Source organism: Ambystoma mexicanum, chromosome 8 (assembly GCF_040938575.1).
Source record: "Ambystoma mexicanum isolate Mex_15411 chromosome 8, UKY_AmexF1_1, whole genome shotgun sequence".
Taxonomy (NCBI): Eukaryota; Metazoa; Chordata; class Amphibia; order Caudata; family Ambystomatidae; genus Ambystoma; species Ambystoma mexicanum.
Genome location: NC_090929.1, coordinates 898,288,454 through 898,314,941, shown reverse-complemented (window position 1 = coordinate 898,314,941; position 26,488 = coordinate 898,288,454). Strand labels below are relative to the sequence as shown.

The following is a 26,488-nucleotide window of genomic DNA, read 5'->3' as shown; positions in this document are numbered from 1 at the left end:
CTAAAAATTTGCTTTTTCTATGAAACTTCATTTTATTTTAAGCCTGAAACGTTTCATACCCTCACAAAAATGAAATTAAAAACATTGAAAAGAATGACAAATAAATGGAATTATATTATGCAGTAAATATTGGTTATCTGTAACAGGCATACACCAGTGTAATATACCTCTTGTGAAGAGTAAAGACACTGCCAAAGTAATAAGGTGATGAGATATGACACTGATTTATGTTAGATTGGTTTACATTTATTTGTGAATATTTTTGCTTATGTCAACATTATAAAAATTATAGTTAATAAAAAGAAAATCAGTGGGAAAATTCCTGAAATGGCCAATTTTAAAACTGCTAAAGTGAGCACATTTTGTCCAGAATTCGCCAATTTTTGGACACAGCAAATTTGTCTTTTCGCCCACCCCTAGTTGGTGGACCTCTTGGTATCTTTTCTTAAAGCAAACATTAAAGCCCAGGTGGAATTTTTTTTTTTTACAGGCTGTGATTCAAAAGAGGACATTCTAGCTGTGTGTAAAGATGCAATAAAGCCATGTTTAAATGCCCTGATGAAACAAGAGGAAGCCAAAGATCAGAGATCATTAACACAGTGTAGTATTCCTCCACCGTGAAGAAGTGCATCCGACACTGCACATTCGCTCTCTTCCTTTTATGACACTAGCTTAGATAGCATCATGGCAAGCTTTCAGAGTGGGAAAATGTGAGGGGCTGTAGGACAGACTGTTTCTCCAGTCTCACGTGCATGGGGTCTCTACGAGAATTCAGCGGGCCCACTGCAGACAACAGTTGATATCTATGTTCTTGACACACGCCAACTTCAAAGTAAAGATGACCCACTGCAATTCTGGCTTGGCAATTGATCAGTGTGGTCATCTGTACTTTTTCCATTAGCTGCCCCCAGCTAGTGTGTAGTGTGAATGGGTTTTTAGCATTTCTGGTGCTACTGTCTCATTCCACATGAGATGCCTTAGTGACACACGTGACAGAAATTACTGACTGAAAAATGAAAACATCTTTTTGCAGAAGTGTACTATAGGAGGACAAATATGGCCCTTCTCTCGCAAGACCACACGGCAGATTTTTCAGATGATTAATAAGTGTGTACAAGCTAGCTGCATGCATGGAGATGGAGGGGCAGAGGGGGTGGAGACAGTTGTGGTTGAGATTGCTTCTTTTAGCAATGGAAGTCTTTCCTCTCATGCCACAACATCAAGCTGTAAGCCTTAGTAAAACCATCACATCATTCACTTTGTTGTGTGCCTTGGATGAAACACAGGGGATTATTGTTGGGGGGTTAGTGGGCTCAATCACTGATACAATGGAATTGGGCCTTTGGTTGAACTGTGTCTTAACTAGTTAAAATTAGTTCAAATTTAAACTTGGGCAGTGGTAGCATTCTAAAGTTAATGCACCCCAATAAATAAAAAGATCTCCTTTAGTTGCGTTATCCCATGATCTAACACCACCAGCCATATCCTCTTTCCAAATGAACAACTTCTTTCCTCATTTTTTTTCTCCCTTGATCTTACTTACGCTATTCCTTTATCCAAATTTCATTATCGTCTTAAATGTTTACACGTTACAGGGCCTAGCCTTTTCTTCCCACGGCTATCCTAATCATGTATACCATGTGAGGTAGTTTCCGTCCATCATGTCCATAACATGCAAAGACTTTGCTCTAGCTCAGTTTTCCTCTGCTGGACACGTCAGACGAGGACCCGTTTTCTTTCTAGCTGGGTACATGTCAAACTTTTTGATCGGTATAAGAATTTTGAAATCTAAATTGCCTATTCCTTTTGAATGGTGATAAGGTACAGTATGTTACCATCGGGTACGCTGTTGGGAAGGCTTGTGTGAGACATTAAAAACCAAGCAAAATTGCAGGTTATCCCATTTAAGGAATGATCTGTATTTTGTTCCTTACTATCTTTGAGTGTGGCCCACTGCCTCCTAAATAGGTTCTGATATACACTGAAATAATTCCTCAGACAGGCTGTCAACATTTAGGTCAAGAAAAGATATTTTAATCTTGAATCAAGTATGCAGTAACACTTTAGCCATGACTGAAGATAAAAGGAAGACAAGGTTTAAGTGGACAGAGCCTCTGATGGTTGTTGGTCTGCCATCTTGACCTGGTCCTCCGGCATGTCCTGGCATCTTCTTTGCTTGCTGTGCATGAGGTCGGTGGTAGACCATCATTTCCTTCCTCCACCATATTGCCCTACCCCCTGCTGGTCCTGGCAGGGATTAGGTGGGCAAGGGTTGCAAGGATCCACTGAAAGAAGACAAACAGGCATATGTAAAGAGTCTAGGTACTATTAAAATAAGGATACGCTTTTGCCAATTTGCGCCAGCTTAACTTAAATGTGTCAGCAATCTAGGTGCTGGAGAGCAGAGTAGAGCACTTATTTTGAGGTATTTGAGACCTATGTACATCATTTGTCTTTAAGATGAAGGGGAAGAGACAGGCAGGCAAACACATGTATCGCAGTATTAATGCATAGGACCTCATTCACCACTTGCACTGGAGCACCTGTGGAGAGGACCGTAAGTATCTCAGAGAGGCAGCTGCTGCCACATGTCTGTTTCACAAACCCTAAAACTGAAGATGCCTGCCAGATTGCGGTGATGCTCACGTGAAAAGACAAATCACAAAAGGGCGGTACCAACTTGGTCCCAGTTTTAGGCTTTTTGAATCAGATATTAAGTTTGCAGGAACAAAGATACGCACAGGCATCTCATTTGCTGGAATGAAAATATATGTGACCAAATCTTGATTAATTAATCATTCATAACACGTTAAAATACCAGAGCGGGATTCGAACCTGTGTTCTTGCTCCCAAGACAAACATATTGCACCTGAGGTATCCTCCCAGCTCTTTTTTTTGTCATTATTCCTGTTACCTAAGTGGAAAATCATGCTTTTAAATTTGACGAATCTCCAAGATTTCTCCATCAATGTGACCAGGTGTCTTCCTCCTGTTGCTTTTACCTTCATTTCTGCAGCAGATTGCGCCCTTTTTGTCTGTCTATTTAAAGTCTCTTTATTACTCTTTCATGATCCCTTCAACTACTACAACATGCTGCATCTCATCTCTTTTTTGGACATCGCTAATCTGCAACCATTACTCAATTGTAATTGGTTATTTATAACGTGGTTAATACCCGGGGATCGAACTGGTGTTGCTCCGCGTCACCTTGCTTCCAATACGAGCACATTGCCCCTGGGCCATCCTCCCTCAATTCTTGATTAAACTTAAATGGTTGCCCATCACACAACGCATCCAGTTCCAGATCTTAGGCCCTCTGTTCCGCTGCCCCTCCAGAGCTGATCTCTCTATTCCCGCAAGGACAATGACACCAAACACTGCATACAGACCCTAGAGCTTCTCTCACTTGAGCTTGCTGTGTGTGTGCTTGCAAGGTGGGCCGCTCCTTCTCTGGCTGGGCCTCCACTCTCTGGAATTCAGTTACACTGGATCTCTGTCTTTGCACCTCTTTGCGTGTCTTTTGTTCTAAACTTTCTGGTTGTTTAGTCATACTTGTGTACGCCAAGTCACAATCCGCCTACCCAGGGGTCTCAGAATCAGGAAACCAGTGTGGTGGTGGTGGTTTGCTTTACAAATGGAAAGAAATTGTTAAATAGAATGGTTTTTATATTATAGTTTCATGATTAAGTAATCGGATAATAAGTGGGCTGGCTAATTATTTAAGGCGTTTTAATAAAAGTGATTTTAATTAGGTGACCATTTATCTTTATATTTTGCCCTCAGAGTTTAATTTAAAAAAGCATGCCTGCCTAAGTAACATGCTGGTTTTTCAATAAACTAATTATGAATGTACATGGAAAGTGTGATTATTCACAATTCATATAGGAACACCATCAATGCAAAATGTATTTTCCTTGTTTAATGCAAAAGGAAATATTGTTATGCAGTTCACAAAAAATACATTAAGGAATAATGAAGAATTAAATATTGGGCACAATTATTTTGTGGAGGTGCATACAAACAGAACCTGGGTATTTTCTGCATTTGTATAGGTGATCTGGCTGTCAAATTAAAACCTATATAGCAGCAACCGGAACCAGTAGACATGTTTAAACAGTTTCTCCTGGATCTAGATGGCATGTGGTTTTCTGTACATCGCCCCAATTGCTATGAAGGAAGCTCCAGTGTTCATTTTAAAGTAGCAGTTAGTTAGTATTCCGAAGAAAGTGACATGTCGTCACTTGATATATATTGACCTTTTCTACCCTTGATGTAATAAGCTTCTGCTTTCTCATTTCATTGTTTCACTTAAAGGCATGTGAGCTGTAAACAATCAACTACATATGGTTTCCACTGTATCCAGTTTCCCACACGTGGGTTTTCGGACATCTCTTGAATTGCCATCTAGGAATTTGAAGGGGTGATTTTATTTTCTCAACTACGTCACCATTGTTTTTATGCTTTTTATAAAACACTCTTAAAAAAGAAGATATGATTAGTGCCTATAAGTAGGTCTTTAAATGTTGGGAATGACAAAGTTAGGACACATACACTCAGTTCAAATCAAATATTTCCCAAATACAAAGGGCATCTTACTGCAAATGAAGCCTTAACTCACTCTACAGTGCAATTGGCCCTAGACTACCTAAAGTGCACACTGAATGATGCGTCTATGTGTCTTAGTCAGGGTTATTTCAGGTTTGACAGTCAACTTGATGACTGCTCTAGTCATCTTCTGGATTGAGCTCTCTGCTCCTTCGACCCACTCAACAAACTTCTAAATTTTGATACTTCGCTCTTTCACAGATTTCTCGCTCCTCCCCCAACTCTGCTCACTGTCGCTGTGCAGAATAAAAATCACCTCATTTCTCACAGTCAGATACAAAAGGGAAATCATACAAACAAAAAAAAGATACCTTCAACGACAGAATCAAAAAAGCTAACTCAAGTACCAGGGAAATCTTCTCTATACTAATTGTGCCCAACGACTCTGGTGCACCAACATACAAAACACCCTCTGCAATAAACTACCTAACTAATTTAAATTCAGGTCTATCTCAACTATTGAGGCAGAAACTATCATTAGATCACTCCATCCTTCCCGGTGCTTTGGGGATACCTGTCCAGCACCCATTATTAAGGAAGCAGCAAAGGACCTAGCTCCATTAGTCACCACCTTCATCAACTCCTCCTTCAAATCCTGCTCTGACACCACCAATCTCAAAGATGCCTGGGTTCTATCCCTCCTAAAAAAAAAACGAACCTAGACCCTAGCATCCCAACCAACTACAGGCCCATTACGACAATACAGTTTCTCCTTAAAATCTTAGATAGAGCGGCCTATCTCCAGATTCAATCCTATCTGAAGCTCAACAACCTATTAAGGCTCTAGGCAATATGGCTTTAGGCCCAGGCACAGAACTGAGACGGCTTTACTCGATCTCTCGAACCAACTGGTGGACCGGAAAGATGAAGGAGAAATCTCCGTTCTCCTTCTCTTAGACCTTTCTGCCGCTTTTGACTTGGTTGATCATAAAGTATTATGCAACCACCTCAAAACTGCAGCCAACGTTTCCAAAGAGGCATCCACATGGATAAACTCTTTTCTAGACAATAGAACTATAAGTCTTCTCGCCCTCCTCATCCACAGACCCAGTACCCATTACTTGCGGAGTTCCGCAGGGGTCATGCGTCTCCCCAACTTTGTAAAATATATTTACAAAGCCTCTCTTTGACATACTTGACAATCTGGGTGTCTCATACACTAACTATGCTGACAACACCCAGATTCTCATCCCTATTCAGGGAGACTACGACAAAGACATAGGGCTTATCAACAAAATGTACCAAATCATACAAACTTGGATGGCCACACACGGTCCATGTCTCAATGATGAAAAGACCAAACTCCTAACCATAGGGTCCCCGGTTAGACTCCATAAACTCCCCGCCCAATACAACACCATCACTATTGACGGCATCAAAATAAAAGTCGCTAAGTGAGTAAAAACGTTCCGCTTTTACCTGGACTCGGCACTTAATCACAACAGACAAGTTAAACGCCACAGCCTCTGCAACTAGCTACACATGCAAACTGATCCATGCATGTAAACCTTTTTTGACTACAAATAGCTGTATTACCATTGCACTGCCTCTAATCTTATCGAAATGGGATTACTGTAATGGTCTCTACTTGGGCACCAGAAATAACACTAAAACTCCAAACCCTCCAAAACAATGCTCCAAGAACTGCCGTAGGCATTCCTAAAGGTCCACACATCTCTCATGTAAGACGTTCTATCAACTGGCTTGCCATTAAAGACAGAATCAAGTATAAAACACTAAATCCGACCTACAAATGCCTCAACAATAAAGCACCCATATACTTGACGGAGAGGTTCACCAAGCACACATCAGAACGACCCATCAGATAGGTACACTCTAACAGCATTAGAATTCCTACTTTCAAACTTAAAAATACAGGAGGCTCCAGATTTCCAGTCATGGCAGCACAACTTTGGAACTCCATACCAGACAACTATATATATGTATATTTTGTAATTATCCTGCTCATTCTTCTGCCTTGTAAATTGCTTCTATATATTGCCTTTATACTGTACTGCATCTTTACGTGTGTATCTGTAACCCAAACTTTTGGACGGCCCGGCGCGCTCTATAAATGAATAAACAATACAGAAAAACAAAAGAGGTGATGGCTGGAAGGTTTAGAATTAATCTTCACCTCTTCCATTGCATTGGGCAACCTGCCAGGCCATTGTTTTTCGACTGCCAAACCATTACAAAAGGGGAAAGACCATATGCAAATCAGGTTGGGTCCCATCACAAAAGGGACAGTTCATCCGAAACTGCTTGGCGTCATCCCTTCTGTACAAGACCACAAGCATCCCCAAACATGTTTCAGCCTCGTTGGGCCTCATCACTGAGAAGTAGCTTGGTTCTTTAGGTCCAGCAGGGACGGGACCCAAGTCTGGGCAAACCTGTCCCACTTGGGGTAACTACAGCTAAACAAAAGATGTGGTGGCTGGAAGGTTTAGAATTAATCTTAAAGGGGCGTTTTACCACAGCATTCTTTTCTTGCTGTATCTCTATCCCAACATTTGCTTCTGCCCCTTTCTCCTCTGCTGTCCCCTCATCATCAATCACCTACAATCACCTTTCAGGTTGGATGAAGGCTCAGCCCGAACAAATTGAAAGATACTCCCCAAATCAAACAGTCCACTCCAGTAATATGTCTTGCACAAAGTCTTTGTATACACATACCTGACTGTGAACCCTTCCTGCTATCTTGGCATTGCTGGACTGGTGCACATGCTGAAAAGAGAAAAAAGACTTACTGTTAGCTTAGAGGTTTTCAGCATTTCAGATGAACATCTTTTCTATGCAACGTTAGGTTGTGGGAAACCACCAAGCAGTTTATTTGGGGTTGTCTCTCTGGAATGCTAAGCGATGTGGCTTGAATAGAGAGCAATCCATCCAGTTCTGCTGTTGGGTGCTCTGTTGTCAATGTTATATTGAAATATGCAAATTTCATTAAATTGGCTTTGCATAACCACCCAAATTGCACACAACGAATTACATTTGCCTTTCATAAAATCAACACAGACACAAAACCAAAAATGTATATTTTCTTCTAATAGCGTTTTTGAAAATGTTAAAAGGTGTGCACATTTTAAACTCAAAGATAAATACAAATGTTTTCCCTGTAACTTGCAGTACCGAAATGGGACATTTCACCTTTAGTTGTCTTATTTTTCATCAGGTTATATAGTGCAGTGGTGAAGTGTCAGACTGCAAACCTGAAGACTGCGGTTTGATACCAGAGGTTGGCTTCAATTCTCATTTTAGCTGGGAGAGACAGAGTCCACCCTCTAAAAAAAAGTACACTCGACTTGAGCCCTGCCTCCATCACTTTACTGGAAGGTTTTCCTCCACTTGACCTAAAAAAAAGGACGGAATTATCTTTGGTGGAATTACCACCAATGATAATTCCTGCAAACCTCAAAGGACTCTATAAATGGGATTAACACCACCATGACCATCTTGGAATTTCGAGGATTTACCTCAGGTTCCATTACGGTATTATGGTTGTAACTGCAATTGAATATGGTACAATTACCACTGGTAATTCCCGTTTATTCGTAATGGGACCTATAGTGCCGGAAAAACCGGAAGGCTGCCGCCGGACTAGTAGGGATTTACCGGCTCCGGAATTGCCGGATTTATCAGGGCATTAGAGCCCCGGTGATCCGTTAATTCCAGAGCCGGCATTCTGTAATTCCCCATTCCCATTGAGTCCCATAGGACTCCACGAGAATGGGGAAGTGGAAACACCAGCGCCTTGCGGTAATGGTGCCGGTGTTTCCATGTCCGTCTGCAGGCAGGTGGCATTACGCCCGCCAGGTCAGACCTGGCGGCCGTAACGCCAGCTGCCTGCAGAACTCTTAGTTAGCCAGTCCAGATAACAGTACCGGTACGGTTTTACTGGCACCGTTAAATCCGGGCCGACTAACTCTGAATGAGGCCCATTGTTTGCCACGAATTCCCACCTCTTCACTGTAATTCTGCACCTCGTCGCAATAAATCACACCTACTTCCACAATGACAATTTTTCCACTAGAATATGCAATCTTTGTCTAAGCTATATCTCTTTTCACTAGAACATATATTCTGATGCAACACCTGATTGCACTGGACCACGCCATTTTATCATACTCGAATTTATGTAGTTCCTTAAGGACACCTTCTGCAATTAGAATAAATCTAGTTTGTTTTGCATACACTGCACCTTAAATGCACATACTTTAGACAGCAGAGCTATCCCTCCAAATGAAGAGCCCAAGCGCCACCAACTGTTTTCAATCGCTTTCTGCTGCATTTGCTTCAAACTAACAGATCCGTGAGGCCTTTGCTAATACTGTCGTGATCTGCCTGGTTCTAAGGATTCTGCCCTCGTGTTAGACTTTTCACCTGATATTTCCAATGTTTTCAGCTGCATTTGCTGTCGCAATCACACCCGTGAGGCCTCTGATGTTGCTGTTGTGGCCTGTCCCAATCTATGGTTTAGCGGTTTTACTTGTGTTCATCATTTCCGGTGTATGTTCAGTACCCTGCGGTTTCAATGCTCAAAAACTACTTCGAAGTAATTTACTTTGAAGTAGTCACTTCGAATTACTTTCGAAATATATATATAGTATGAATAGATGCCACCACGCTGTCTGCACCAATTTACATGTGTAGTTTAATGTTTGATCATAACAGGTGTCCAGTACACTTGACAAGTGTTTCGGCATGCAGCCTTCTTCAGAACTGGACCATTGTTTCCAAATTAGATCATAGTACAATTTAGGTGTTAGGGGAACCACCTTCAGTCGGTAGCACAATATTCAATGTTCAGGTCTGAGTCATCATGCCTGGTCCATGAAGTTCCATTCTCCTCGCCTGTTTCTCGTGAGATATAGATATAGTTCTGGTTTAAGGGTAAGACGTGGGGTGGAAAGGAGGGATTTCGGGTATGGGTAGCAGTGAAGGGAAAGAAGGGCAGGGCTTTAAGTAGGCCGGGGCCAGCCAGGGCCGCGCCCCCAGCAGGCTCCAAAATCTCGCTTTGAGGCGGGGCTCTGCCGGGGCTCACTAATCTCCCATGGCAGCCCACTTCCAAAGCCTGAAGCTCCTGTTCGTGTGCGAGAGCCTCAGGCTTGAGAATAAAATACCTTTCACCCATAATGGTGGCACCGCAGCTGCCAGGCATCCCTTAAAGCAAGCAATGCCTGCGGTCAAGCGCCACCACTATTTTATTTTATTTGCATTTTTAAAGCGCACAGCTGCACTCGGGCATCGTGGCGCTGTTACAAGAAAGTTTACTTGGCATAGGTGAGTATCACAAAGTCAATGGAGACATAATTAGAGACATACCTAAAGTTCCGGGGTTACAAGGGAACAGTGAGCATGGGTACAGTTGTATATTACAAACATTGTTCACATTGCAGTAGTATTTTAGGTAGGAGTCACTTAAATAAAGTGGTTTTCGGTGCCTTTCTGGATGCTATGAGGGATGATTCAGCTCTTAGTTTGGGCGGTAGGGAGATGCAAGCTTTTGGCACTAGGACTTCGAAACTCGAGCAGCCAGCTTTCGCTCTATTGAAGTTGGGGACTGAGAGTTGGTTAGCGTACAGATCCCTGTGGGTCCGAGTGTCTGAACTGGTTGTATACGTTCAGTTATGTAGCTAGGGGCAGATTGGGATATGCATCTGTGGGTAATGGTGAGAGTCTTGAACTGGATGCGCTCTTTGACTGGGAGCCAGTGAGCATTTTGTCTTGCTAGGGAGATGTGCTCCCTCCTAGGAATGTTGAGTGCTGCTCTCAAGGCGTTGTTCTGAGCGATTTGCAGTCTATTCATGTTTTTTGCAGTAGTGCCAAGTAGGAGGACATTGCAATAATCCAGTTTGGCACCTATGGTGGCCCTGGTGATGTTGAGGCAGTTCATGGTGGATAGGTGAGGCTTTACTGCGTTGATTATTTGTGTTGTTAGGGCTGCTGAAGAGGATATGTAGCTAACATGTCTATCCATGGACAAGGTTGAATCTAGGTAAACTCCCAGCGTTTTTACAGCAGAGGAGACTGAGATTGCTGTGTTCTCAATTAGGAAGGTGTTGTATTTGTTGTCTAGCTTGCTGAGGGATTCTTTAGGGCCTACCAGTAAGATCTCAGTCTTGTCTCCATTGTGACAGAGTCCGTTGGCTGCCATCCAGGCCTGGATGATGGTATAAGTGTTTTGTAGGGTTTTTAGATCTTGCTCGTAATCACCAGATAATGGGAGAAGAATTTGTGTATCGTCGGCATAATTGGCGAACGTTATGCCGAATTCTTCTAGGACGTTGAATAGAGGGAGTGTGAATAAGTTGTGTAGTGTGGGGTAGGTGCAGGACCCTTGTGGTACTCCGCAGTTGATGGGGGAGGGAGTGGCTGACGCTTGGTCTGACTAGACCCACATAGCTTTGCCCTCCAGGAAGGATGAGATCCATGTTGTGGCTTCAGTGGAGAAGTGAGCAGTATTGGTGAGGTGTGTCTTTAGGGTTTTATGGTCGACTAGGTTGAACACTGCCGACAGGTCAAGGAGTAGGAGGATGGCACATTTGCCTTTATCCATATTTATTAGGAGTTGTTTTTTTAGGTCGGGTAGCGCTGACTCTGTGCCATGGCATGGACGAAAGCCAGACTGTCTCTTGCCTAGGATGTTGTGAGATTCGAGGTAGGCTTGTATCTGTAGATAAGCAGCCTTATCCAAGATTTTCAGCAAAAATGGCACTAGTGGAATGGGCCTGTAGGTTGTTGGTCGAATCTGGGTCTACAGTGGGCTTTTCTAGCAGTGGGCGAACCCAGGCTTCCTTGAGAGGGGACGGTACTGAGCCAGTGTCAAATGATGTGTTGATAAAGGTTTCAATGAACGGCGCTAGGGACCCAGTAGTCTTAGATTATGTTTGCTGGACAGATGTCCCCTTTACAGAGTGAGGGTTTTATTTGTTCCATAATGAGTAAGACCTCAGGAGCGGTTACCTTTCTAAAGGTAAATGGTGGTGGAGGATTACTGCTGTGTTGGGTAGGGGGGGGTTCAGGGCGGTCCGCGTTTTGTGAGGGGAATTGGGTAGATTGTCAAAGTTGGCTTTGATTTTCTTTTGGAGTAGGCCTATTTTGTCAAGCATAGCCTTCTGGATGTCATTACCATTTTTCATCTTTGACCGTTTGATGTTTGGACGTGGGAGGTATGACTAGCTCATTGAAGATAGCGAATAGTTATTTTGATTGTGATTGGGCATTGTCGATTCTCGTGTTGTATGTAGCAGCTTTGGCATTTTTGTATTGTTTAACAATAGTTAGGTATGAATCACGTAGAGGGACGGAGGGGCTGGATTGCCATTTTTTAAGGGCTTTTTATTTGAGTGTTTTTAGGTCTTGGTTGAACCATGAGTTGGCGTGGAAGTGTTTTTTTGATTTTTTAGTCTCTAATGGGGCAATTGTGTCGATGACTGCTTTAATAGTGGTGATGTACAGATCGACTAGTTCGTTAGGGTTATCAGAGATGGGTGATGCTAATGCAGAGACTTCTAGGAGTGGGCAGATTCTCTCCTTAGTGAGTAGTTTTTTAGATCTGGCTAAGGCAGCTGGCATGGGAAGATTGAGAGATAGCTGTGTTTGTTGGGATGTAGAAACGGATGAGGTGATGATCGGTCCATGGTTGTGGCGTGTTTGAGCCGATATCTACCCTACAGTTGTGGTCGGCTAGCCAATCTAGTATGCAGCCTTTAGTGTGGGTGGCAGAGTCCACTCTTTGGATGAACTGAAGGTCCAAAAGGGCTTTGGCAAGGGTTTTGCTGTGTTTGTCTTTTGTGTCATTGAATCCGAGGTTCAGGTCTCCCAGGAGTATGGTTTTAGTATTTGGTTTGAGGTTACCTAGGAGGTGTAGGATGTCGGCTTGGAAGTTCAAGAGTGGGCCTGGAGTCCGGTAGATAAGGTGCATTGTCATGTTGTCGTTATGTGAGAAGGAGATTTTTACTGATAGGGCATCGAAGTTCTCGGATGTGATGGGTTTAATTTGTCTGGCCTTCAGGGTTTCTTTGACTATTAGGGCCACACCTCCGACTTTGTGTGTTGGCCTATCTTAACGGAGAATGATGTACCCGGGGGGTGGGGGGGCTTGGCATATGGCTGGTCCAGAAGCTTCATGAAGCCAAGTTTCAGTAATGGCCAGAGCGTCTAGCTCGAAGTCAGAGATTAAGTCATGTATTTCTGTGGCATGGGCTTATAACGATCTAGCATTGATGAGAGCAAGTTGGATATGGGAGGGTTCATGTGTGCTTGGTTTAGCGGTGTTTGGTGGTGGGGTGTTGAGGTTTTGGAGTGCGAGTGATTGTAGTGGGTGAGACGGGCGACTGCAGTGCGAGTTTGTGGTTTTTGATGTGTGCTGTGGATGTGCGGGCTCCTAATCTAGTGTTTATGTGCACTGGTGGTGTGAGGGATGTGATTCTGGTGGTGTCCTTAGGCTTGAGGACAGCATTGGTGGGTGGGGTAGCTGTTTAGCGCTGGTTGTGGCGTTCATGTGTGAATAGGGCTGGTAGGAACGGAGTGGGGGGGATGGAGTCAGAGCATGGAGGCCTGTTGGAATGACTGGAGGCCATGTTAGGTATAGTGGATGTGGCCTGGGGTAGGGGTCCCGATGACAGAATGGGCAAACTCGATTTGGGCTGGGTGCATTTAACGTAGGCAGATTCGACTAAAGCTAGGTGCATACAAAATAGGCAGATTTGGCTAGGGCTAGGTGCATACAGAATAGGCAGATTCGACTAGGGCCAGGTGAGGGCAGGTTGTGCTTTGGTCAGATAGAGGTACCATAAAGTGACTTGTATCAATTGCAGGTAAGGAGTAGTTCTAATCTCAAGTGCATTAGGTTAGGCTAACAGCGAGTGTGCAGAGAGGTATGCAATAGTCTGGCTAACGTGCAGCATGCTTACATTGGGCAATGAGCTATGGCTACAAAATGAGGACAATACAGGTATGTAAAAGCTCATTAGGATGTAGCAGAGTGGCTACTATGGAGATGAACGTGAGGCTGCTGGAAGCAGAGTCCTTGTTTTCCAAATCCTGAAACTCCCGCGTGTTCGCAGGAGTTTGTCTTTGGGAAAAAGGCCTCTGCTTCCAGCGGCCTCACCTTTTCAGCCTTAACGGCGACGCTGTCCCTCCTGTAGCATTTGGGGTATATATATGTATATAAAAGGAAGTTAACTTTATTGAGTTACAGGGAAGTTATGGAAAGAGGGTAGGAGCACAAGGTAGAAACATCTTTATCCATCTCTCTCCCATCGTGTGTCCTAACTGTCTCCACTGGAACCTTTATGTAGTGTAGGTTCCAGTCACCAGGCAACATTCCGATGCTTGCATCTGTGCACCAATACAAGCAGCATACTACACCTCCCCAGCTGGCGAGGGGCAGCGCCACGATTAAGGCTGAAAAGGTGAAGCGCTGTCCCCTGCCAGGCAAGCCTACAGAAAATAAATGGAGATCAGCACCCTCTCCCCCAGTGGAGGGGAGAGGGTGATTATCTCTACAAAAGGCTGCCTGGTGTGGGTGCCTGTAGCCCATTGAGCCAGGGCTGTAAATGGGCGTTGCCTTATCAGCCAGCATGTGACCCCCCCCTGCCGTTAAGGCACTGGGAGGTGCAATGGGGTTGACCCCCCCCCCATTTAAAAAAAAAATCGAAGTAACATTTCAAAGTAATCACATCAATGTAAATTACTTCGAAGTAATTTGTTTCAGGAAAATGACTGTTCAAAACTGTGCGGAATGTACAGCTGTAGCTGGGATATGTGAGGGGCAGGCCCCTTTCCTGTCTACATGGGGAACGGCAAATGCCCTTCAGCAGGCTCCTGGGTAAGCTGCATTAAGAGTGTTCCTCTGCTTTCCCACACTTCAGAGTTAAGCCGATCTACAGTGCTAGGCTCAGCTGCTTTCTCCATTGTAGTGTAACTACTTGCCACCTCTTTATGTATGCTTCGGACTACCAAAACATTACATGCGTCTTGATTTGATGGGTATTTTCTCATGATTATAGTTAAAAAATGTATTCCAAAGTGACAAAAATCTAAAACGGGTAACCTGGAGAGAAAATCCAAGCAAATAAATCGAGATTTGTTTTTAAAAGCCAGTAAACATTGGCACAGAATATGGTGGACAAAGTAAGGAAGGTCTTGCTTAATGTAAGGAAGGTCTTGCTTAAAGACTTAAGGCCTGATTCATGGAATGTTTAGAACGGTGAAAAGTGACTTCACTGCCAACAACAACACCCTGATTCAAATTATGCAAAGTGTCTTTTTGCTGTGCAAAGTCATTTTGCACGGCAAAAACACTTTGCACTGCTTTGCCCGGATTGGAGCAGTGCAAAGTGCACCATATCAATGCAAAGTGTATTTGTCATGCAAAGTCACTTTGCACCAGTGAAAAGAATTTCATGAATCGGCCCCAAAGTGCCTCTGGGATCTTCTGGGCCATTTCATGTGAACACATTTGACTTCCTCTCTCTCGCAGAAGAAGTCAAAGGGGGGAATTGCGGATGTGGACTCAGTGGGTCAATAGTGCACTGAGGAAAGGAAGATGTGAAAGTGACAGGGCCCCAATTGGAGAACATGGATCCACTGTGCCCACTCTAACTTGTTTCTCTGGCCTGCAACCCCTGGATCTCCTCTCTCCATATCTTTCCAAGGGGAGCCTCAAAATGCTATCTCCCTCATTGCACCCTTATCCATGTATCGGATTGCTGCATCCTCAACTTGTGCAGCTCTTCGTTTGCTTCACAGCGTTGGCAGGTTCAATCTCTACCCAAACACAGCAGAACTATACACAGATGCATACATAAGCGTACCTATTCCAGAGATATATATAGTATGGATAAGCACTGCCGGTGGACCATAGATCCCCAAGAGAAATGAACAAGGAAGGAGAGTTCTGTTTTTACATAGCTTTATTCAGCAGTTGCCATGAAAGCATAAAACATTACAAATTGGAAATTTAAAAGCAATAATACAACAATATCACATTACCGTTAGTAAAAATGCAAACCGCGCAGCAAAGTTAAACATCAGTTCCTATAAAATATTTGATACAATCTCTAGGCATTCTCTACACAGGTCATAGCCCTAGAGTTCATGTGGGGGGGCTGGTAGAATCAGCGTAACCAAATCACAGGGAGCAGACATGAGCGCTTGGCAATGGAGAAAGCGTGTTACACATCTAAAAAAAAAGTTCATATTTCTTACAAGGAATGAGGCTTCACCCGTAGCACACAGTGCCCTGCCGCAATGCGGTGACGAGTCTGATCAATTAGGGCGCCCCGCAGCAATAGGATGTGGGTGCATTAAGCATAGCCTTTGAGAACAGGTTTCACCCCTCTCTTAACATTGCTTTGGCCCTTCACAACCAAGCCCTGTGAATATACTTTGCTACGAAGTGGACTACATTCAAGTTGTCAGAAGGTCTGCATAGCATTGCCAGTTAACGAGATGCTGAGAAGCTGAAACAGGGATTCAAATGTCTGACCCCCGAGGTCTTTTAGGCCTTTGCAAATTAACATAAAGTGGAGAGCAGTTTCCACATTTGCCCCACAGGGCAGTCAGTCACTGCTGTAGTTCCTGCTCCAGTGACTGGTATAATCCCGCCCCGGGAGGCACCCGAATCAGAATCTCAGATACAGACAGCGAGCGTATGCTTGAGCTATTAAATCCAAATATTTTTCAAAGCCTAGGGTTTGCTACAGATTAAGATGGCCTGATCCGCTACCCAAATCTAAGCACATGGTTAACGCCCTGTTTCGCTTGTATCTCACAAAAGCGTCTTTCACCTTTGGAACTCTTTCAATGGTAATTGATTGTTCCAGAAGTCAGACAAGCCCAACAAGGTGAGTCACTCTTTAACATGGGCGAACCAGCGAATCTTTTGCCAGGCCCCTAATATTTCATGTTTGAGAGCCTCTTGATATTTCCCTAGCTCCCGTCTTCCCCACACCCAAAGCCAGTAGGAGACCGGTCTGATCCCAACTTTTTCTCCTAGTGGGGGTAAGTCGCATTCCATGGGAATCGTCACACCAGGTATACTTTGGGGCAGCAGCAAAGTACTTTTCAGAAATTTGTTTTCCGTGACAGTCAAGGACACAAACCCGAACTTCAGCTCCAAACATTACTGCTGCCCTTATCTGATCCTGGTACAATTTGAGAGTCAGTTTTATGCCACCCCCGCCCAATGAATTGCATAGTAACCTTTCAGGACCCCGCTGTTTTTCTGCAGTGTGGTATTTGCTTTGAGGAGTTGGCCGGCCCAGTTTCCCCTACTGGAGAAGCGGATTCTCAGGTAGTCATACCACTCCACCTGTTCCAGTCTGCCGCTGCCCACCTCTAAGTTCGGGGCTTTGTATCCTGATTTCTTGGTGGAAAATGTCATGGCCTTGTTCTTAGGAGGTATTAATCTCTAGACCCAGCTCTCTGCATTTCTCCGAAAAGATTGACAAGGCAAGACGCAGTCCCATCGGAGTTTTTGACAGGAGGACTCATCTGCAAAATACAATGCTGGCAATTGGTCAACCCCCATTATTTGCAGGTCCGTTCCATTGGCAAGAAGGGCCTCAATGATTGAAATATATATATATATATATATATATATATATATATATATATATATATATAGAGAGAGAGAGAGAGAGAACAGGAGCCAAGACGCATCCCTGGTGGACCCCTCTCTCCACAGAAAATAGGTCTGTCACCTCTTCCCCCAGGCCTCAGCGAACCACTGCAGTGTTATCCTTATACAAGAGTTGTATAGGCTGCAATAGCTCCTCAGTGATGTTTTTGGTGTGCAGTGCGGCCCACAGCTTTTCTCTTGGGACCCTGTCAAATGCTGTTTTTAGGTCTATGACTACACCATACAGTCTAGTGTTGGAGATCGTGAGATGCTTTTGATTGTCAAGTAAAGCCTAAAGCTTTGGTCAACTGTGCTCATTCCCACCTAGAATCTAGCCTGCAGATAGCTAAGCTGGTTAGTTCCCTCCACCCATACCATTAGATGGTGCAACAGTCTCTTTGCGAAAACTTTGCCTGCTGCGTCCTAGAAGGAGATAGGGCAGTAGTTGCTAGGATCCACCCTATCCCTTTTTTAAATATCGGGATGATCATGGCAGAAGTCCAGCTAGGGGGCACTCTGTTTAGCTTTAATGTAATGTTAAAGAAAGATGTTAGCACCAGAGCCCATACAGCGATCTCACTTTTGTATAGGTGCACCGGTACACTGTCCGGAACAGGTGCCTCCCCCCGATCCCCTCTTTCTGAGCCTTAATCGCCCTGTCCATGTCTCCGAGGGTTAGTACCAGGTGTGGGATCATCCCCCTCCCTTGCTCTACACCTTCCCCCAAGATGCCCAACACGCCTGGCCTTCTTCCATCAGCTAGGAGCCTGCACAGTACTTTGAAGTGGCCTTTACACCTAGTTGGGGCGATACTCATAGAAATGTGTGGCACCCCTCAGATCTAGGTCAGTGATCAATTTCCAGAATCTGACGTGGCCACGCTTGTTCAAAAGGTCCCTCATAACGGCCCACTTCTCAGCCATATGGTGGCTCCTTTTTGTGGACACTGGTTTCTTGTAGGCCTCTCTCAGGGAGCGTAGATGTTCCCCATCAATCCGTCCTGCTCCCCTCAGGCATGCGATCAGGCTGCGCTTAGCTTCCCTACTGTCTCCATCATACCATTTTCCCGCCTTTTTTGACCCTGTCTTACAGCCAGATATCGGGGGAGTTACCATGGGCTTTATGAGTGTACATGTTGTATCAAAGCTCCGAAATATGTCCTCAGGCTGCCTGTTCTCATTACACATTATTTCAATCTGGCTCAGGATTTTGCCATATAATATCGGGGCAAAGTCCTCCTGCATCAAAGAGGCCCATTTAATCGTACGACGGGCATGGCCTCGGACCACTATATCCACAGAATTACTGCCAGCCCTGTCGATGAGGGGTACAAAGCCCCTAACACAGAGCATTATTGGCCTATGGTCCCCTTCTATGCAATTCAGCATCTCAAACCATGCCACCAAATCTCAATCGCATCCCAGTAAGGCAATCTATCCTTGATCTCTCATTCGGACCGTATGTGTTCTTCACCATTGATCAGCTACAAACCAGCCATTACAAGCCCTAAAACCAGTGTTATGGAGCCTCCTCATGGTCTCAAATGGGTTCTTGCTGGTAACCCAGCTATCACTTGCGGAACTCCCCACGCCTCATCCGGGTCATCCCAAAAACCACCTAAATCTCCTGGCAACTCCAGTTGGTTATTGATATGCCCAAGCCCAATGACCTTTATTTGACCCACCAATCACTTCCCTGCTATCAACCTCTTCACATAGGGCTATTAATGTGTTTGCCATGTACTTATTTTTCAATGTATTATAGACGTTCAATAACAAAAAGCCTTTACAATTGGGAATACTAACCTCTAATAAGAGGTCCGGGGATCATGTTGCACTTTCCTTGGCCTCACAATTTAGGCACCAAAACTGCCAAGCCTCCAGAGGGCCTCCCTCTCAGTCCTTTTGTGGATTTGATTTAAAAGATCTCGAACCCCTGTATCACCATGTCCTCCAGGGCCCATGTCTCCTGGAAAGCAATAACAGCGTATTGCCCAAGCCTGCTATATTCCAGGACAAGAATTCTATCAGGGGCTTCCCTGGGGTTGGTTGCAATTCATCAGTCTGGGATAGTCAGTCCACACCCTCCAGACTTGTAATGCTGAAACTGCGTGTGCAGCCCTAATGTTCATGATGGCTGGCCCCAAAGGTTCCCTCATTCCACAAATACCCCAAGGCTCGCCCGTCATGCGTCTGCCCTCCTCAATGCATGCAGTGGGAGACATTGCCCTAGGCCAGGGTTGTTGGACAACCCTGCCCTAGGCAATGAGGCTTGAGAATGATGCACCAACCACTCTTCCTTCAGGAACACCTGTATGCAATCAACCTTGGCATGGGAACAGCTAGTCGCTTACAGTGGACCATGCCACCTCGGATAACTGTGGTGCATCCTCTCCTGTGGCGTATCCAATGGGTGACTTTGTTGGTCAATGCCTCTTGAGTCTCATACTTCCCTTCCACTAGCCTGGGGACATTAGTCAGGACTACAAAACATTTTAAACCACGTTGATTTTCAGGCCTTTTGTCAGGGGCTCTTAATGGTGCACACCTTAGTTCTTTCCTGGGCTCAGATATGGACGCTGTATTAGGGTTACCCTGGGCAAAACCTGATGTACCCATTACATATATGCCGATTAGATTTCCACTTACTTTGACCCCCTTGTCCCTGGGCGGTCCACAAGCTTTTAAATCTTGTTTCGTAATAAGTTCTGTTGGAATGAGAGTTCTACCAGTGCTGGCCTACCCCAATGTCCAGCCCTCTAGCGTCAAAGTAGGGTAGCCAAATAAAGGCATGGCTGCAAGCAGCATACAAGCAAAGACGGGCACTGATGAGTTAATAAATTGCCTTGCTTTTATGCCGCGCCTGTGTACTCTGCTTTATGCAATATTAATTACATTGGGACTTTCCGTTAGAGAGCTGCTGCGAATCCATACCTGTGGAATTGCGAATGGATGGAATTTTATGAATTGTTAGAAAGTGGTGTGTTATTGTGTGAATATTCGGTCAATTAACTGATCGATGTATGTAGCTATATATTTTAATGATTTACTAGTATTGCATGATTGTTTTAATATTCATGGATAGGGTTTTGAAAACCGAATCACAGAAATAAAAAAATAAAGAAAAAAGCATGTCCTGCACTTACGGTCTTGGCAGGGGTTTTGCGGCTCCTCGCACTGTGTCTTCTGGTGGTGGTGGTGGTGGTGTCCTCCTCCTCCTCCGCCCTTGGCTGACATGGTCCTCTCAGGCACTGCGCGGCACAGTCTGCTCCAGGAAGACAGGGGGCAAGAGTGCAACTTTAGTCGATCCCTCAGCTGTCCCAAAGGGCTGCCTTTATACACACCCAAGGTCACCGGCCAGCCCCGCTGAGGCGCCTGCTCCCACAGGTGGGCGATAGATACTATGAGCCAACACGCTTACTAGTAATTAAGCATGTGGCAATTCTGATGTTTTAGTGTGCTTTCCTGCGAAAGGCTTGGGTGTGGATGCTCAACAAAATTGGCCACACCTGGAAAACAAGGTCTTATAAAAAGGATAGCAGGTTTATTGTGAATCTTCGCAGTTACACCAATGGCATTGCGCCATCAACGTGAAATCACTACTTGCGTTGCCTTAATCCACGGATGCACTTACACGCATATTATAGTGTCTGCCAAGACGCCTTTCCCTGACTGGACCTACCTAGCAAGACTGTTAGTCTGTGCCACCCTGATTACAGTGCCGCCTGGGTCCATATTTGGCACTGCAGTGACTCCTAGGAGGGGGGGGGTGCGTTTTAACAGCCCACACAGTGCACGGGTGAGACCTCCAAAGTGTGCACTTAGGGGCACTGCCATGAACCCCATGCAACATATGTTCTTTGCACTAGCATGCGCACATAACTGATGAACCCATATGCATGCATTGTTGTAAGCTGAACCCCGACCCTCACCCGAAATTATTTGTCTGAACATTTTGTCAAGTGTTGGCAATAAAAGGCCGTAGGATTTTTATTGTACAGATATGGTTATGCAGATAAACAAATAATCACATATCGATCTTCTTTCGCAGCACCTTCCAGCATAGGCACTTGGTTTTGGCGGCCCCGGGGAGGAATCTTTTCGCGTTTTCCCATTCAGGGGAAATAAACACAACATGAGTTTACCATTGAACCCCAAGCCTTTTCTCAATGGACTGACTGGCAAGCCAGTAATGGTGAAACTGAAATGGGGAATGGAGTACAAAGGCTATCTGGTATCGGTAGATGGATATATGAACATGCAGCTGGCAAACACGGAAGAATACATTGATGGAGCATTGTCTGGACATCTGGGGGAAGTTTTAATACGATGTAACAACGTGCTCTATATACGAGGAGTGGAAGAAGAGGAAGAAGATGGAGAAATGAGGGAATGAAAATCTGAAACCCCTGTATGTCTCGTAGTAGTTTGTATAATTTGTGTTTGGCAGAAAAGTTTGTTTTGTGGATCTGTTGTAGAATTTTTGGTTCACACAATAAACGTTTTTTCCTACTTTGTTAAAAAAAAAAAATTAAAAAAAATAATCACATCATAATATACTTTGGGCACCGGGTCCTGAGGTTAACCCCTCTGGCCCGTGCCGCCTTCTCATGTCCGACGACTCGTGAACACCGTACAGTGCCCTGTACTTTTCCTTTGTTCTTCTCCCTTATTTGTAGGGTGGGAGGGTTTTGTTGTAAAGAAGCCAAGTGTGGAAGACGCTGAGTGAACAGCGAACCTGTCAGTTTGGGTCCCCGTTCAGGGTCCACAAACAGATTGTGCTTTCTTAGAGCAATCTGCTTTTATTTATAAGACACAGAGAAAGCCCTGGGTCTTTGATGTGTATAGTAGTGGGGGCTGAGGAGGGGGCACGTCTTTGAACCTGGGCCCTGCGTGCCTGTTGGTTTTCCGTAGGTGCTTAGCACCTTGTTGTTTGGTGGAAGGGTGAGGCGTTTGTTCGCACCTCACCCTTCCTCGGCTTTGTGTGACAGACTGCGTGTCTCTGCGCTTGTGGGGGAGATGAGTGGGGGTGGGAGCTGCCGCTCTCCTAGACTGCCGGATGGTAACATCATTTACTCTGCCTCACCTTGGGCGGCCCTGCGGCATTGCCCATAACTGATGAACCCACATGCATGCATCATTGTAAGCCGAACCCCGACCCTCACCCGAAATTATTTGTATCACAACATTTTGTCAAGTGTTGGCAATAAAAGGCTGTAGGATTCTATTGTACAGATATGGTTATGCAGATAAACAAATAATCACATAATATAATATAATTTTGGGCACCCCTCTGGCCCGTACCGCCACACACAGGCGGTTACCGGCTGGCCGTGTTCCCCCGAAAGTATGTCCTAATAACACTAATAACCTCTAGATGCAAGAGTTGCTGAGATTTCCCGAAAGAAATGTTCCATGCCTTGGATTGATAAGTGGGTGCCGTCTTTGTGAAAAAGATCCGGATCACCCATGGTAATGGCCGGGTGTTTTATGAAACCCAGGCCTCTTGCTGCACAGAATTTCTCTATTACCCTGTTGAGTTTTCTTCTAGCAATGTCTATGGATTTGTAACAGTGGGCCCCCAGCCATTTCTTTCTGGGAAGGATGGCCGAAAAATATATTTCCGTTTCCAAGGGGGAGTAGATTTCCTCAAATAAGTTTCTCCTTCCTGAGCTCACCAGGTCATTGCCCCCCAAGTGTATTATGAAAAATTCAGGCTGGTCTCTGTACCCATTCTGTGTCTAGTATGGCTCCAAACCCCTTGCTCCCAGCTGCATCAGTGAAAAGGACCCTTTTTGCCGATGTGTTCAATGGCGTACGCCAAAGTGTTGTCCCGTTAAAATCTTTAAGGAAATTTCCCCAAATTTCCAGATCTTGTTTCACCTCTGCACCTAGTCGGATGTGTAGGTGGGGTTTGGTGTGAGATTTGATTTTTAGTTCCAGACTTCTGGAGAATACCCTCCCCTGAGGGATAATTCGGGCTGCGAAGATGAGGCTTCCAGGTAGGGACTGGATTTCCTTCACTGTGCCTTTGTCTTTTGTTAAGACTTGTATTTTTTCCAGGAGTTCTGATATTTTTGTTTCTGGAATTTTGCATAGGCCCTTTGCGGAGTCTATTTCAATGCCTAGAAAGATTATGTTGGTGGCTGGTTTGGTCGTTTTTTCAGCTGCCAGGGGGATGCCCCATTGCGCGGCCATTTCGTCTAACGTCGCCAGGGCTCTGCTCCATTCTTCAGAGTTTGCTGGCCCCATTACCATAAAATCATCGAGGTAGTGTACTATTCTGGACCCTGGTCTCGGTCTTTGAAAGGCCCATTGAAAAAAGGAACTGAATTGTTCAAATAGGGCGCAAGATATTGCGCATCCCATGGGGAGGCACCTGTCTACACAGAATTTGTTTTTAAAAGTGAAACATAGCCATCGCTGTGAGTCTGGATGAACTGGCAGTAATCTGAAAGTGGATTCGATGTCCAGTTTGGCCATCAGGGCATTCGTGCCGCATTCCTGCATGAGTATTACCGCTTCTTGAAAGTGTGTGTATGATACCACGGATTCTGTGTGCGGAATGCCATAGTTTAGTGATTGGCCTTTGGAATAAGATAGGTGATGAATTGGCCTCATTTTCCCAGGTTCTTTTTTGGGGACCAGTCCTAGAGGCGATATTATGTACTCTTGTAGAGGCATGGGGTCTCAAGGACTCACGATCCTGCCCAATAGTAATTCCTTCTTAATTTTGCTTTCAACCATTTGTGGGTTATCCCTGGCTGACTTCCGGTTGTTTGGAACATTCAGCGACCTGATGCCCTTGAACGGGATGACAAAACCCTTGGTGAAACCCTGATGGATTGTTTCGCTGGTTTCTTTGTCTGGCTAATTCCTGAGGGCCTCTCTAAAATTGTCTGGGTTGATGGGTGAGCAGCCCGGGGTTAGACATGGGGTTGGCGGGGTGCATCCGATGCTATTCTTTTGTATTTTTTGGCTGGTAGTCTGGTGCAGTGGCTTGCTGCGTGGACACCATTGCAGTTTGTGCACATGTGTTTGTACCAGCATTCGTTTCCCCATGTGCACTGGTTTTTCCCAAAGTTTTTACAAGGGGTGTTGGATTTCTGAGAATGGTTTTGTTCTGCCTGTGGGTATTAGATTTAGCCCCCCATGGCTTGTTCTTCCGAAAAGGCTGCTCCCCCTTTGTGTGGTTTTTGTTGTCGGAGGGTCTGGGGCCCTATGAGTTTTTGCTATTTTTGGGGGTTATCTGCGTAATCTCTTCTTCTGAAGGAGGCTCTGCGTTTAACATGTATAAGTCGTTCTGGACCTCGTCCCATTCTATGACTGGTCTCTGACATGATTCACCTGAATCTAATGTCGTATGCTAGCCAGGTTTTCCCTTTTTGAGCGATTTTTACTTCTCTGATTTTGTCCACGTATGCCCATAATTTTCTGCCATCGTGGGGGAATTTTTCTTCATAAATAGTTGCCAAGATGGCAAAAGCCTGTAGCCAGTTGTCCCAATTCCGTTCTACCTGGGCGTTTCTGGCTATGGCTTTCTCCTCTATCTTTTTGGGGTCCCTAAAAGCATCCATCCCTTTGTGTTGGGCTTCCATCAACGAAAAGGTCTCAATTAACTCTTTCGCCCATATGGCTTCTTTGATTGTTATGTCAATGTTCCATGCTAGATACCTTTTGTATCTCTTTAATATTTCTGCTTGTAAAGATTTAAGTTTTTGATCTAATTGGGAACTACTAAACATAACCATCTCTGGTGGGTTTGTTGTTGCTTGCTCCTGACTGTCCTGGGGTATTTGTAATGGGGACCGACCATGCTTTTAAAGCACCCATTGTGTCAGGAGCTGTCGTAGTTGGCGTAGTTAAAACTGACAGCTGATGTTGGTGTTGTTGGCACCTGTGTTATTGGTGCTGCGGCAGTTGCTGCTGGCGGGGGGGTGGTAACTGATGTCCGGTACTAGTGGTGAGGTGGGGTCTGCATGCCTGGACTCAGCTGTATGAAGTGTTTGTTTGCCCCTAATTTCTAGCAATAATTGCTGCATCTCACTCATGTTCTTGTACAATTTAGACAGTTTTTTGTTACCTTTTCCCATGCCTTCCGCAGACTTCCTTCTTTTTACTGGTGTTGTCTCGTCCCCATTACTGGTTGGTATGGGGACCCCTTCTTTTGGTAAGCAGTACATATTTTCTCTGACCCAGGCCCAGCCGTAGTGCTCCGCTGCCTCCATGGCTGCTAGCAAGTGGGGTGTTTTCGGTTTCTGGGACGGTGCTGGAGGTTCCTGTGATTTTCACTTGGGACCCATGTCTTTTTAGGTCTGCAAAGCTGAAATAGACATGGATGCCTGCGTCTGGGTGCTTTGTTTTCCCCCTGCACTCGTTCGTGCCGGTCTTGGATCCAGCTTCTACACGCGTTCTCCCTGGGGTGTCTTCTGTTTCAGCGCGGTTTCTCGCCGTTCGCCTGTAGTTGAGTTTTCTGCACAGTACAATGTTCAAAGGAGGGGAGAAAAGACGCTGCGTAAGCAGTGAACTTTTAAAGACAGCCAAAGAAGCAAAGTGTGGAAGACGCTGAGTGAACAGCAAACCTCCTGTCAGTTTGGGTCTCCGTTCAGGGTCCACAAACAGATTGTGTTTTCTTAGAGCATTCTGCTCTTATTTATAAGACCCAGGGAAGCCCTCGGTCTTTGATGTGTATAGTAGTGGGGGCTGTGCGCCAGCCCCCGGCCAGATAGCCGACATGTCTGGCCCCCTGAGGAGGGCGCAGATCTTTGAACCTGGGCCCTGCGTGCCTGTTGGGTTTCCGTAGATGCTTAGCAACTTGTTTGGAGGAAGGGTGAGGCGTTTCTTCGCACCTCACCCTTCCTCGGCTTTGTGTGACAGACTGCGTGTCTCTGCGCTTGTGGGGGAGAGGAGCAGGCGTGGGGGCGGGAGTTGCCCCTCTACTAGCCTGCTGGATGGTAACATCATTTTACTCTGCCTCGCCTTGGGCGGCCCTGCGGCATTGCCCATAATGAATGGAAATCTCAGCAGATACTAATGTTGATTGTTTGTATTAGATAGTGCAAACACGTATACATCCCTCCCATTACGTATGCACAGTGGGGCACAATTAGAATGGATTTCTCAGGAATCCTAGATCCTGGGGAGACGTAAACAGCAATTCCATTCGTACCCCTGCTGCAACTCGACAAAAACAATCCAATTCCCAGGACCAGTAAAACATGAGAAAAAACATGCGCATTATTGTTATGCCTGG

At 45.1% G+C, this 26,488-nt stretch overlaps 1 protein-coding gene and 1 long non-coding RNA gene across 2 annotated transcripts; one reads left to right on the top strand and one right to left on the bottom strand.

Moving 5' to 3' along the window:
- Positions 1-2,012: 2,012 nt before the first annotated feature.
- Positions 2,013-20,598, bottom strand: LOC138473693 (uncharacterized). The gene is made up of 3 exons (XR_011268856.1): positions 20,382-20,598; positions 7,282-7,332; positions 2,013-2,285 (listed from the first exon to the last, which is right to left on the bottom strand). It is a non-coding gene; the product is annotated as an uncharacterized lncRNA (long non-coding RNA).
- A 708-nt stretch (positions 20,599-21,306) lies between these two features.
- LOC138473692 (small nuclear ribonucleoprotein F) lies at positions 21,307-21,714 on the top strand. The gene has a single exon (XM_069612187.1). It carries the CDS (start codon positions 21,371-21,373, stop codon positions 21,629-21,631), a length of 261 nt encoding a protein of 86 aa, XP_069468288.1. The 5' UTR covers positions 21,307-21,370; the 3' UTR covers positions 21,632-21,714.
- Positions 21,715-26,488: the final 4,774 nt, after the last annotated feature.